Source organism: Strigops habroptila, chromosome 15 (genome assembly GCF_004027225.2).
Source record: "Strigops habroptila isolate Jane chromosome 15, bStrHab1.2.pri, whole genome shotgun sequence".
NCBI lineage: Eukaryota > Metazoa > Chordata > Aves > Psittaciformes > Psittacidae > Strigops > Strigops habroptila.
The window spans coordinates 11684821-11699483 of NC_044291.2; the positions used below are offsets into that span (position 1 = coordinate 11684821).

At 57.8% G+C, this 14663-nt stretch overlaps 1 protein-coding gene across 1 annotated transcript; it reads right to left on the reverse strand.

Annotated features, from left to right (window-relative positions):
- Window positions 1-148: 148 nt before the first annotated feature.
- FBXW5 (F-box and WD repeat domain containing 5) lies at window positions 149-14527 on the reverse strand. The gene is made up of 9 exons (XM_030506679.1): window positions 14474-14527; window positions 14075-14288; window positions 10925-11082; window positions 10122-10296; window positions 9098-9246; window positions 7271-7757; window positions 4248-4395; window positions 2895-3107; window positions 149-1982 (listed from the first exon to the last, which is right to left on the reverse strand). The coding sequence occupies exons 2-9, from the start codon at window positions 14265-14267 to the stop codon at window positions 1736-1738; spliced, it is 1770 nt and encodes a 589-aa protein (XP_030362539.1). The 5' UTR covers window positions 14268-14288; window positions 14474-14527; the 3' UTR covers window positions 149-1735.
- Between the last annotated feature and the right edge of the window lie 136 nt (window positions 14528-14663).

The following is a 14663-nucleotide window of genomic DNA, read 5'->3' on the forward strand; positions in this document are numbered from 1 at the left end:
GAGCTTCCTGCCTGCCCTCCACAGCCCAGGGCAGGCGGGTACAAGCTGCTCAGCTCGGTCTGGGCGCCGCAGCAACCACAGGCACAGCAGGATGATGCTTCTGGCCTCAGTTCTGCTTCAGCAGGAAAACAGACTCACATTGCAGAGATGCTTTAGCAGAATATTTATTCAATGCCATAGTGAAGAGCAAAACTCAGCACAAACATAACCCCTCCATGCCCTGCTCACTGTTACACTGAGCCAAGGGAGCAGATTGCACAATCCTGGGTGAGGAGGAAGGTCGAGGCTGTTCCTTTGCTGTGTGACGACCGAGTGCTGGGTGTGGAGCCTGTGCGCACACACAAAGGACTTCCCTATTTCTGGAAGTCCTACGATGACAGAAAACCTGAGTACAGGGGCTGTGGTTAAAGCCTCGGGCACCTGCTGGGGCACAAACCCTCCTGCTGAAGGGCACAGGAGCTGTTAAAGCCATCGATGTGCAGCAGCACAGTGTTCACAGCCTCCAGGAAGCCTATTTGCAGCCCCCGGCTGAGTGGCACAGACAACTGCTCCCTGCTCCCAGGGGAGGCCCCAGACGCCTCCCCCGCCGTTGCCTGGGACATGGCTCCTTCCCAGGCACAGCCCAGAGCCCGGGAGCAGTTCCTGCAGCCCCATCCCGGCCAGGACAAGAGCAAGAGTTTAATTTTAGACCCTTAGATTCGGGTACCTGCTGCAGGGAGAAAAGCCTCAGGGCCAGATACAGTGAACACAGGTCCAAGTGCTCCAGCTCCACCAGCTGTGGGGGCCTCATCTCCAAACCCAGGGGGAAGCTTATTCAACTGTCATGTCAGGCAGAGGAGGGCTGCAGTCCCCGGGCACCCGTGGGGAGCTGCAGCCACCCATGGGCACCTACACCCATTCACGGAGAACATACCAAGAGAACCTAAAGTGCCACGACTTGAGTAGTGTGGGAGGGAGGTGGCCACGAGAGCCACCAGCCATGGACACAGCTGCCCCCCAGAGGGGACAGCAGAGCCCCTGCAGTAAGTGTGTTACCAGTGCCACAGCTTAGTGAAGTGCTACTGAGCAGAGGAAGGGAGAGGCAAAGCCAACACCACGTCACCACCAGCCTCCCCACGCTCAAGTTTTGCAACTGGCAAGATCAACATGTTGCCAACAGAAGGCATGGGCTGGGCAGTGGCTGCCCCCCCAGCCCTGCTGCCCTCCAGGGCAAAGATGCCCTCAGGGAGGAGGCACTGGCCTTGCCCAGCAGCCAGCCCAACTGCCTGGGGAGGTTTGGGACAAAACCATGAATAAAACTATGTTAAAAGAGTCCTGCAGTGGAGCAGCGCTGCGCCGGGCTCTGCCAAGTGCTCTGCAGTGGCAGCTCTCGGCGAGGTCAGCCACGTCCCAGGCTCACCAGTACCAGCACTGGGGACGCGCCTCAGTGTGTTCTTGGAGACCAGAGCTCACCCTGAGCGAGCTGTGACCAAGTAGCAGCGTTTGTGAGAAGCTGTGGGGAGCCCACCCTGCAGTGACCAGCTCAGGCTGCGTCTGCGGGGCCCAGGAGCGGGCCCTTGGCTCTTACGTTCTGTCTCTGAAGCAGACGCTCCAAGGAGGAAGCAATTCCCGCTACCAGGGCCCCTCCTGACTCAGTGGATGGGATTCAGTGCCCAGAGCTTGTCTCTTGCGCAGGGCTCGAGGCTCTGCAGGCTCCAGAGGTGGCTGCAGTGAGAAGCTGCAGGTGGAGCCAAGTTCAGCTTTTCTGGTTCAAGAGCCAGGAGAAGAGCAGTTTCCTGGGCCGGGGCCTCCGGGCCTGCCGGCTGCGCACGGCGCGAGGGGAGCGCCACACCTTGATGGTGGTGTCGTCGCTGGCGGTGAGGAGCAGCTCCTGCTCCACCGGGCTGAACGCCACCGAGTTGACCACATTGTCGTGCTGCAGCTTGGCCAGGCAGATGTTGTAGTGCCGGTCCCAGATGTAGCCGTGGCGATCCTCTGCCCCGCTGCAGTGGACAGGACAAGGTAAGGACATCACTGTGAGCCTGCTGCTCCCAACCCCCGGCCTCCATCTGCAGCCCTGTCACCCACAGAATCTCAGAACAGTTTGGGTTGGAAGGGACCTTCAAAGCTCCTCTAGTCCAACCCCCTGCAATGAGCAGGGACACCTTCAACCAGATCAGGTTGCTCAGAACCACATCCAGCCTGGTCTGGGATGTCTCCAGGGATGGTGCATCCACCACCCCTCTAGGCAACATGTGCCAGTGTTTCACCACCCTCATTGTAAAGAGTTTCTTCACATCCAGCCTGAATCTCCCTCTTTCAGTTTAAAACCATCACCCCTCGCCCTGTCACAACAGGCCCTGCTAAAAGGTCTCTCCCCATCTTTCTTATAGGCCCCTTTTAAGTACTGAAAGGCCACAATAAGGTTCTCCAGAGTCTTCTCCAGGCTGAACAGCCCCAACTCTCTCAGCCTTTCCTCACAGCAGAGGTGCTCCATCCCTCTGATCATTTCTGTGACCCTCCTCTGGACTCTCTCCAGCAGGTCCATGTCTTTCCTGTCCTGAGGACTCACCACCTTCAGGCCAGCTCCCTCTGGGATCCAGAGCCTGTTTGAAGAGCCCCTTGAACTCACCCCACAGCACCCGCTGCCCACAGCCCTCAGGAAGGGCATTTGCCACCTGCTGCCAAATGTGGCACAGCCCAGGATTTGCCCTTTCCTTACAGACTTCCCACAGGACTGGGGCAGACAGCCCTTGCCAGCACCCCGATTCAGTCCCTGTGCTCCTCACAACCCTCCCGCTCCCTGCTCTGCTCAGCACACACACAGACCAGCCCTGCTTGCACAAGCCAACCCACAGTGACAGCTCCAAGGCCCTCCCAAAGGTCAGGACCCTGCCCCCTCCATCGCCACACACCTCGCTACGAAGTCCCTGCTGACATCCAGGAAAATGAAGAAGCACTCCTCGTTGGGTGTGTAGGCCCGGTGTGCCCGCAGGGCTCTCTTCACCTCCTTCATGGTCTTCAGGTCGAACACGTGCAGGTCGATCTCCTCGGCGATGGGGGGCGGCTGCATGGGGTCAGAGATGACGCAGTCGCGGGGCCAGGCCCGGCTGTTCACATACAGGTACCTGGGGGGGAGCAGAGGGGTGACCCTGCACCTTGCTGCATGCGACAGCACTCATGGAGCCCCAGCTGGAAATGTGCACGTCGGTGGCACAGGGACCCAGCGGCTGCTCTGGCCCTTGGTAAGCCCGAGGCTCAGCTCACCAAAATCCGGGCTGAAACATGGGAACAGGCTGCTGGAAACACTTCTTGCCATGTTTGGAACAAAAAAAGTGAGCCCTGGGGGCTAGGCCAAGCCTCTTTAATCCCATTATAACCCACTGTAAGGACGGTGGTGTATTGTGAGCAGCAGGTCGAGGGAGGAGATTCTCCCCTCTCTGCTGTGCTCTGGGGAGACCCCCCCCTGCAGTCCTGATCCAGCTCTGGGCAACAGCACAAGAGGGACGTGGAGCTGCTGGAGCGAGTCCAGAGGAGGCCACGGAGCTGCTGCGAGGGCTGGAGCAGCTCTGCTCTGGAGCCAGGCTGAGAGAGCTGGGCTGGGGCAGCCTGGAGAAGAGAAGGCTCCTGAAGGGGAGACCTTAGAGCAGCTCCAGTGCCTAAAGGGGCTCCAGGAAACCTGGAGAGGGGCTTTGGACAAGGGCCTGTAGGGACAGGACAAGGGGAATGGCTTTAACCTGACAGAGGGGAGATTGAGATGAGCTCTTAGGCAGAAGCTCTTCCCTGTGAGGGTGCTGAGGCGCTGGCACAGGGTGCCCAGAGAAGCTGTGGCTGCCCCATCCCTGGCAGTGTTCAAGGCCAGGTTGGACACAGGGGCTTGGAGCAACCTGCTCTAGTGGAAGGTGTCCCTGCCCATGGCAGGGGTTTGGAACTGGGTGAGCTTTAAGGTCCCTTCAACCCAAACCAGCCTGAGGTTGATCTGCCTTGGGAACAAGACACATTGTGTGAGCAGTTTCTTCACTCTTATAAGCTCCCTGCCTGACCCTATCCTGACCTGGGCTCAGCAGTGCAGAGGAGGAAAGCAATCCTGATGAGGGGAACACAGGCATCTGCACCAAGACAAAAATGAGATCTGAACAAGCAGAGCGGCCTATGCAGGCACCCCCTGTATCCACTAAGTCATGTCTTCTCCTGGTCACTCCACAAAGCCCCTGAGCAGCTGCTGCCCACCCCTGCAGTGCCTGCGAAGCCAGCACTGCCACACTCACCTGTGGTCAGGGGAGAGGCCCATGCCAATGATGTGCCCATGGATGTCGATGACGTGATCCAGTGAGTCAAAGAACTCATCCGAGCGCCTCTCCTCCCCGAGCACTGGGCCAGCAGTCGTCATCTGGTGGGGCAGGATCCTTTTAATCCCTTGGGGACAGAAAGCAGAATCAGGCCGTTCTGCAGGCTGCTGCCAGCAGACAGCAGGGGTGGTGGAGGTCCCAAGGCTTCAAGAAGGGGCTTCCCTTACTGCTGCTAAGAGAGGAGAACTGGCTCACTGGTGGAGAGCCAGACCGGGGCTGCTGTCCCTGCCCGGCTTCTTCGAGCTCTCCAAGTGCTCTCCCACTTTTGGCCAGGACACTGCCCGTGACACACTGGCACATTCACCAAGAGGGACGTGGAGCTGTTGGAGCAAATCCAGAGGAGGCCACAGAGATGCTGCGAGGGCTGGAGCAGCTCTGCTCTGAAGCCAGGCTGAGAGAGCTGGGCTGGGGCAGCCTGGAGAAGAGAAGACTCCAGGGAGACTTTCCACCCCTTCCAGGACAAGGGGAATGGCTTTAACCTGCCAGAGGGGAGACTGAGATGAGCTCTGAGGCAGAAGCTCTTCCCTGTGAGGGTGCTGAGGCGCTGGCACAGGGCGCCCAGAGAAGCTGTGGCTGCCCCATCCCTGGCAGTGTTCAAGGCCAGGTTGGACACAGGGGCTTGGAGCAACCTGCTCTAGTGGAAGGTGTCCCTGCCTGTGGCAGAGGGTTGGAACTGGATGAGCTTTAAGGTCCCTTCCAACCCAAACCAGTCTGGGATTCTATGATTCCACCCCAGGCAGGGAGATGCCCAGTGCCTGGCTGGCACAGCCACTCATCGCTCCAAGCACATCCCACAGCACACTCTGAAGCAGGACTTCCTGACTAAAGGAGACACATGTTATGGGTCAAGCCCTTTCACCTTCCAGCTCTAGAGGTCCCAACACAAACAATCCACAACAGCTTCCTGAAGGAATCCTATAAGCCTCAGCTGTTCTTGGGCACACATGGGCTTAACCATCAGCAGGTCCAAGTGGAGCTGGAAGATGGCCCGGCCCATCCCATTGCCCTTCTAAAGGAATCATTGCCAAACATCCTTAATTTCAGCCCTCTCCCACGGATCAACAAGACTGGGGTGACACCACAGTGCACCTGAAGTCCAAGGCCCTTCACAACATCACTGCATCTGAATCTGGGCAGTTCAGGATGCTCATTCTCCCACCCACCTGGCACTGCTCACCAGCATTTCATTTCCACAGCACTACACTCCCAGTTCCAAACTCGGCTACGTGTCCTCTCTGCACAGGTCAACAGAAGAGGCGGCTGTGCCCGTGACTCAGACCTGCCACGAGCACAAGGGAGACAGGAGTTCCAAGGCAACTCCCGCAGAAGTGCTTGTGTGCCACAGATCAGGCCAGGGCGCGACTGCCCAGCAGCTCCAGCAGCAGCGGGGCGAGAGACAGGCACAACACGGAGCTCTTTCAAGCACCAGTTCCTCATGGGCAGACACCAGATGCACAAGGGCTGGTTCCACACACAGGCTGATGGGTGAACGTAACATCTTGCAGTGACTCATGGCTGGGAGAGCAGCCGAGCCAGGGCTCGTCCCCCCAAAGAGCCGGTCGGTGCTGCCAGCGCTGGCCACCAGCCAGGGAGCTGCTGGAGGTAGTTCAAAGGCATCAAAGCCCACAGGCCCGGGGGCTGTGCCGGAGGTCAGTGGATGCAGATGCAGTGCTGGGTGCAGGGCTGAGCTGTCACCCACCACGCAGGGCAAGGTCCACCACGTCCAGCTGCAGACCCGGCTGTGGACAAGAGCACGGGGCAGAGCCACACTTAGTCCCGGTCACATTCCCAACTTAGGTGCACAAAGACCAAGTGACTCTTCTCCAAGTTGGCCTCAGCTTTGCAAACTGCCTTTGCCTAGGCTGTGCTGGTGCAGGACCAAGTAACAGGAAGGTTAGAAGAGCCTGCAGCAGCGAGGCTGTAATTGTGCAAGCAGCAAAAGGACCTGAAACTGTCTGGCTTTATAGAAGAGTCTTCTTGCCTGGAAGCAGCTCTCCCTGCCTCCCCACACTTCTACTGATCTGCCTGGTCCTTTCCACTGAACCTCTCTGCTAGCTTTAGGGGCTTTTGGAGAAGCAGCCGGACTACCTGCTTCTGTCCATTGCTGTACCTACTTCCTATAAATCCAGGCTCTGCTAGTCCTGTGCCTCAACAAGAGAGCCCTGGATGAGCAAGAGAAGTCCTAACCCACAAAAAGGTCACCGGCAGTGCCATTGCCCTGCATATGCTGCAACTACAGCTCCTTGTACCCTACAGAGCAGGGAGGCCAAGTGCCATAAAGTGCCTGGCACCAGCTTCCCATGGAAACACCCGCTGGGGCAGCTAAGAACCTACCCTGAGACCTACAGTACAAAGCAGGGCTGCCCAAGGGTCTCAGTGAGGCCAAAAGGCCAAATGATGGTGGGTGACCATACAGCGGGCAGGGGGTGAGGCAGGCCAGGCTCAGGGGCAGGCAGGGCACCATCTCCCAGGGCTGAGGGGGCACCATGCAAGCAACACGTGAGCTCCAAGCTGCTCGAGCCAGTGCTACCCTGATGCTCTCTCCACCCCCCACAGGAGAAGAGGACTGAGGCTCTTCCACACACCCCCATCAGAGCAATCACCCCCCTTCATCCACCCACGGTGCATAACTCATGGCTGATGTCCTGAAGTCAGAAGTTCCTTCTTGATCTTCTACTCAGCCCTCACCATGACTTTGTTGTTTGGCCACATGTCAAGCCTGGTAGCAGCAAAACCCTCAGGCAAGCACTTGCAAGGTGGAACCCCCTTCAGTGACTGGGGGCACCTCAAAAGCCTCCTGTATCGAGAGCCAAATGGCCTCAACAAAGCTGCAACTCACTTGCCACAAACAGGCAGCAAATAAACCAGGTCTTTTCCAGATTCAAATTCAGCCCATGCCCGCAGGGCAGCTGGTGTGCCCTGGGCTTAGACCTCAGCCTTACCTATCTGGTGTGGGGAGTAGGTGAGGCATCCTGTGGTGAAGATTAAGTACTTTGTCTTGCTGTTGCTGTCCGTGGAGAGCAGGTTCAGCTCAGGGGGTTTAGTTCTGTTGCGTACAAACAGCTCAGCCACCTTTGTCTCGAGCTCCGTGTCGGTCATGGCAGGCCTCACCCGGCCCTCCATGATATCATCAAAGAGCTGCTGCAGCCCATCCTCTGCTGGCACACCCCCGTCATCCAGCAATTCCTGTACTGCTGGCTCCGGAGGCTGCTTGGGCTTGGCCTCCTCTTCCTCGCTGTCACTGCCAAGATCAAAGACGCGGCAGGTGGAGGTGGAGGAGGCAGCGAGCTGCTCCTCGTAGTCCAGGAGCAGGTCCGGCGAATCGTAGCGGCTGCAGTCGGCCACCATCACCGTCCGGATAGTGCTGGCGTTCAGGTTCTGGATTTTGAACAGTCTCTTCACTACATTCACATTCTCGGACTCTATGCCCTGCAAGCAGAAGGGAGAAGTAAGCAGGAACCATCTCAGGTCCCTCCTACAGTTCAAACTAAGAGCTGCCTGCTGAGCCCTTGAGTTGGCACAGCGACACCAGCCACACACCGACCTCTCTTTGTGCTGCTACGTGGAGCAGGGACCATGAGAACTGGCCCCCAAGGATGGCCAGCTCTGTGGCACTTCTTCCTATCCTGGAGGTGGGCACACTGAGACACAAAACTCCTGCAGGCTGGAGCTGGGAAACACAGAGGCTGAGCAGCCCCGCTGCCACCCACAGCCTGAGGCCACCAGCGGGTGCTGCTTGGGGTGTTAGAATTCCAGGACAGGCCTCTAAGATACACACAAATGCAGCACAAAGGCCCATCCTCTGGCCTATAAGCAGCAGAGGCAGGGGACCTCCATGCTCTGCAGTTCACCTGTGCCAAACCACCCCGGTTATCTGCTCCCAGATACAAGCAGCAGGTCTCTTCCTGCCCAACTGCCCTGGCAGCCTGCAGCCGTGCTTCAACACCCCTGGACAACGTGGGCAAGGTGCTTCCTCACCTCATGGGGATGGAAGAGTCAGTGCTGTAGCGTCAGAGCAAAGCAGAGATGTGGTTATGGGAAGGATCTCTGCTACCAGAGGATTTCACCTGGGGCCAGCATCAACTGTTCATGTTAAAAACCACAAACAGTGGGATATGCAGCTGTGACACTGAGACAAGGGCAAAACATGAAAGAAGAACACGTCTGAGCAGGAAAAATCCCAGAGAATGGACAAGCAGCAAACAAGTAGCATAAAGGCAGCTCACACTGATCTCCAGGTCTCATCACAGCACCAGAGCCAGCACCTGGCCCACAGAACCACCAGCAAGGACAGGCAGGGCTGAGCTCAGCCTCGTGGCTGCCTCCGGCTCCCAGGAACAACACACTGAGCTGCCAAGCAGGAGAGCGGCCACTGCTGGGGTACGTGCCAGGCTCCAGCTGTCCCAGGCCCAGCTTCATATTAGCAAGGACCTCAGCAACCCTGCTGCCATCCAGCCACTCTCCTGTTGAGCAACACATGCTCTAGGGCACTGCAGTCAAGTCCTCATCCCAATTAATGGGGCAAGAGTTAATGGAATGTGAAAGTAGAGTCAGAATATTGTAATAGGTACCACAACACCAAGTGTGGAGAAGCCTCACACAAGGGTTGCCTCAAGCTCGGGATCCTGAGGGCAACTCAGAGAAGACAAACAGGGAGGACAGGAGGATTGGGCCATTCCTCCCCACTCACACCTCCTCTGCAGCTTTGCCTCCCCCAGGAGCCAGCAGGAAGCTGTGCTGCCTGTGGAGCTGGAACAAAGGCACCTCACCTGGAAAGCATTGTTCAGCCACAGCACAGAGCAGGAGGTTATACGCCCAATCCGATGCAGATTGCCAGATATCAAGTTGGTTTCATTCAACCAGCAGCCAAACACATCGTAGGGTTTATTCCTCACCCTGGAAAGCAGCGTGAAGTTCTCTGGAAGGGAGGGGAAACATGACCGTGAGGCAATGGCTCCTGGCCCTAGAGAGACCGCGGCAGAAGGCACGGAAGATGGATTCAAGTCTCCACAGGAGAGGCTCTGATGCAGCACCTCCACTGCCAGCTGAGCAGCAACCACCATCCAGCTTCCAGTCACTCCTATGAAGATAGACATTTCTCTCTCCCACAGCGATGTGTGGGGACAGCAAGCACAAGGGAAACCAAAATAAAAGGGCAGCCAGAGCAAAGAGCAATCTAATCTCAGAGCCCTCTCCAAGCACGGCTCAAAGCAGACACCCCAAGGATAAGAACAAGTCAAACATGTACAGGGTATCTTCACTCCCACCCCCGGCGCTCAGGGCCTTTCTAAGCAGGACATATATGCATTTAGGAGCACCCCTCGATTTCTGGCACAGTGAGGCTGCAGCACTGAGATGGTGAGAGACAACACAGCTGGGATTTGGGAGCTTCACAGAACTGCAGCAAAAGAGGTGAAGCAGACCCAGATGAATGTGCCTCAGAAAGGTCCCGAGAGCCCAGGCTGGGACTAGCACCACGTGAGTCAGAAATGGCGGTTCAAAGACAACAGGTAACGTGGGTAACTCTTGCCTTGCCCAGACTGTCACTTAGAACTGAAGTGAGAATACACATATGCCACACTGCTCCTAGCTGATGGCACGGTCACCTGAGCAGAGCTGCGGCCATCCAGAAGGTTTACCCTAAGAAACTGTGATTGGGAACCCTTTGCACAGATGGTAGAAGGCAGGACAAGCAGAGGTCAAGGCCACCGCACACCCCAAGAGGAAGGGAACCCCAGCACCCACCACTTCACCCCTCCCAGGAACCCCAGTGAAGGAGAGGGTCACATTTACCCATGCTGATTACAGCAATCTCTCCTGAGGAGGAGTTGTGGGGCCCCACAAAGACACCGGACACCAGGAGGAGCGAGTCATCGGAGTTGAACTGGGAGAACTGTGTGTAGCTCCAGTTGTACGGCCTCATGTTGGAGCTGTGCTGCAGGGAGATGTCCAGCTCATTGCTCCAGATCTATAGGCAGATGGACAAACAGTCGGGAAGCTGCTGAGAAGCCCGAATGTGGTTCCACTTTATCTGTTCTGCCAGCACTCACCAGGCCAAGGGAAAAAACCAATATCAAAGACCCCATTTAACTGCCTCCTGGTCCCAACATCCCTGTCAATTCCCCCGACAGAAAATGGCCAGCAGCTCTGGAGAGCAGCTCAACACAGGACTGCTCCCCAGCCAGTGCAGTGAATGGTACTGTCACAGCTGGATTTTTCAGCATGTTCAGAGAGATTTCTCCCAAGACAACCCCTCAAGCAAGACATCTTCTGGAGTGGATCATTATCTCCTCACTCTTTGTTAGACCCACGACACAACAGGGGACTGCTTTTCACCTAGGAAGCAGCTAGAGCAGGCAGGCACCTCGGCCACCTTCACATGGGCCAGAGCTGGAATCCACAGCCCTCAAGGCTACATTTGCAAGAGCCATTAGTTCTGTGGTTTGGAGAACAACTCAGCATTGCAGGAACTGGCCTAAGTCCAGGGACACCCAGTCAAACCTCTCCTCTCCACAGACTTCCTAGAAGCTGCTCTTGTGGCTGAGCCCCACTAAATCAAAGCTGGAAGGGTTGTGCAGGGGAGGCTGACACTTTACCTTGACAGTACAGTCTTTGGAGCACGATGCAAACAAACAGCCAGAGTGGGAAAAGCTGAGGTGCAAAACCTGGTCATTGTGCTCCTTCAGGGCCTGCACTTCCACACAAGGGATGGTATCGTAGAGCCTCTGGAACTCATCATACCAGGAGACAGCAGCTGTAACACATGAGCAGGAACATGGGACAGGAATGAAAGTGGAGGGAAGCAACACAGCACTCACAGTCCAGACTCTGAGACTTGCAGCCCAGAACCCCCCCCATGTGCTGGGCTGCACCCCGAGAGTGTGAGCAGCAGGTCGAGGGAGGGGATTCTCCCCCTCTGCTGCGCTCTGGGGGAGACCCCCCCTGCAGTCCTGACCCAGCTCTGGGGCAACAGCACAAGAGGGACGTGGAGCTGCTGGAGCGAGGCCAGAGGAGGCCCCGGAGCTGCTGCGAGGGCTGGAGCAGCTCTGCTCTGGAGCCAGGCTGAGAGAGCTGGGCTGGGGCAGCCTGGAGAAGAGAAGGCTCCTGAAGGGGAGACCTTCCAACCCTTCCAGGAGAATGGGAATGGCTTTAACCTGCCAGAAGGGAGATTGAGATCAGCTCTTAGGCAGAAGCTCTTCCCTGTGAGGGTGCTGAGGCGCTGGCACAGGGTGCCCAGAGAAGCTGTGGCTGCCCCATCCCTGGCAGTGTTCAAGGCCAGGTTGGACACAGGGGCTTGGAGCAACCTGCTCTAGTGGAAGGTGTCCCTGCCTGCTCTGCTGCAGCCATCATCCCCATAGCTCCAGCCGAGTTCACAAAGGGCTCAACAGCTTTCTCTGTAGCTCCCCCACTCTCACACAAAAAACCCCCCAGTTTCTTGCAGTGAACACACATCCCTGCACCCTATCACTGCTCTCTAAACCCCTACAGCCAGGGCAAGAAACAGCCAGGGCAGAGCTATGGAACAAAATCCTTGCTCAGACACAACAGCATCAGAAGTGCAGACGTGCTCCAGCACAATGCAAACAAATCTATCATGTGATGAGAGGGAAGCTGCCCCTCAGGGTACTGGGCTCTGCTCTGCTTATCTTTATCTTGTCTAACACAGCATTGAGAAGGTTCCAGAAAGGGTATGGGACCAGGAAAAAAACATCTCCATGAGATAAGAGACTAGAGAAAGCAAGAGAGAAGCGCAGGATCTGGACACAGGCTGCCAGGGCAGAGCAGGAGCCCTGCAGCAAAGCCTGGAGCATGCTCACAGAAGTCACACTGGCAGCCAATAAAGAGACAAATAAAGAGGACTTTTAACCAAGTGCCCCATAAGGCAGCCTAGAGACTTCTTGCAGCAGCAAATCCCAAGGAAGCAAAGAGGATTATTTATGTACATGGATAAGGGCCAACTTTCCTGGTTACACTGAACAGGACTGAGGGTTTTTGGAGCTCACTGCAGCCCAGGAGGCACCTGCTGCTGCAGGAATGGAGCTGCTCGCTGCCAGGACACCCACCACTGCTCACCAACCTCTGAAGCTCCTGGTCCCAGCCCGTCCGGCTGGGAAGCAGCCTGGACAGATCCCATCTGGCCAAGCAACCCCAACATTTGCTCTTACGAAGACCCACTGGATATCATTACCACAGAGCTGCCCAGGGCGGGCAGACTGGCAGGGCTTTTCCCCAGGCTCCTGCTTCAGCCCATTGCTGGGCCTGCCAGCCACCCCCTGCCCCATGGGGGGCTCTCACAGCTCCAGAAGCGCAGCCTGGGATGTGCCTGAATACGTTGCTGAGATCCACCAGCTGCTCAATCCCAATGAGTGCTGAAGAACAATGCTGGCAGCTTACTCACTCCAGGAGACTGGAAGTGAATGAGCCTGGCCAAAGAGCCTCAGATAAAACCTAAAGGAATGTCCTCAACTCCGCAGAGCTCCCAGGGTCTGCACAAGTGAAGTCACACAGCCACATCTCATCCCTTCTCAGAGCCCTTCTGTCCTGGTGTTCCCTGCCGCAGGGAGACTGGCTCAGGCTGCTTGATCCTTGGTGTTTCTTCCCATCCTCCTCTAGCAACTGCAACTCAAGATCAAGAATCCGACTCCCTCTGCCTTGGCCACCACTGTGGGCCCCAAGAGCATCCCTGGGGCTGAGGATGAAACACATCCCTCCTGGACCTCTGCAGCACGCTGGGAATGTGCTTTCTGGACTCCAGGAGAGACTCGTTGTGGCAGCACGAGCTCCTGTCAGCAGGTCCCCAGGGCCTGTCCCTGCTGGTGTGACAGTGCTGGGCTACCCTTCCAGACTGCACAAACTGCTCCCAGCTCCTGACACTCGGCTGGGAACAGACCCATGACTGTGGTCACCACCGACCGCCAACAGCTCTATCCAGGGAAGGCCCTGCCAGGCTCAGATGATGCAGACTGTTAATGGGTCATTTTCCTACTGGGAGCTGAGGCTAAGATCAAGATCAAGTCCAACCTGCCCTCGCAAAGTGGGTCAGCTGCTGCCTTACCACTTGCTGTACAATTAAAGGGCCGCGCACCCAGCTCCCTCCTCACGGAGCAGGCACAGTTCTGCCTCCAGAGCCAGGCTGCAGCCTGCCCCTGATGGTAATAATCTGATCTGCTAATGCACACTTGCGGCTCTTCCTGGTTGGGATGAGAGGGGCAGAGCCTGGAGCGGGGGCTTGCTGCGAGGTCCTGATCAGGAAAAGCCAGCAGCGATTATCACCAAGTGCAGCTGGGCTGTGCTGGAGCTGCATGCCATGACTCACTGCGGCTCCTGCCATCTCCCTCAGCAGCACCCAGCCAAGCTGTGCAGCAGCTACCACAGAGCTCCTGCCTTGAGAGCGCTCAGAAACCACCTTTCTGGGAAAGAAAAGGAAAGCTGAAGCATTCTCAACCATCTGACACCCCTTTCTGAAGGGTTCGGGCACTTGCAGAGTCCTTCACGTGCACATCATCACCCCAGCCTATAGACTGCTAATGTGACACAGTTCGGGGGCTCATCACCCCCAGCACCAAAGGACAGAGGGTTGAGCAGCAGAGGGGGAGAGAACTTTCCCCTCCCAGCTTACGGCGGCAGTTCTGGCTCCCGTCACCCGGGTACCTTCCAGAGCCATCGGGGGGCCTGGCACCGAGCAGCTGCCGTGCGCAGCTCCGGGAGGGCAGCCCCACCAGCCCCGTCCCGCCGCGGCCGCGCACCTGGGTGCCGGGGCACCTCCCGGGAGATGCGGTAGTAGCGGTAGAAAAGCTCCTTCCACAGGAACTCGTCGCGGGCCACGGCGTGCCACTGCTGGCACACGAGCCCCACCGAGAGCACGTCTACGTGGTCCAGGTAGAGGAAGATCTCGTAGAGGACGCTGTCGGGGAGAAGAGGGCCGCCGCTCGCGTCCATCGTGTCATTCTGCCGCCGCGCCTGCAAACGGAGGGGGGTGAGGCAAGGCCTGGCCCGGCCGCAGCGCCACACCGGGCCCCCGCACTGACCCCCCCACACCGGGCCCCGCACCGGGCCCCCGCACCGGGCCCCCCGCACCGGGCACACCGCACCGGGCAAACCGCACTGAGCCCCCCGCACCGGCCCCCCCGGGCTCCCTCCCGCACCTCGGCGGCTCCGGCGGCTCCGCTGGCCCCGCCCACTCCGCGCAGCGCTTCCGCCGCCCCGCCCCGCCCTTCCGCCCCGCCCCTCCAATCACCGCGCCGCTTTCTACCGCAAGGCCGGAGAGATCGAGCACAGAGTTCCCCACCGCGTGCTAGGCGCCGCTAGCCGAACGTGGCACGCTCGCTCACGATC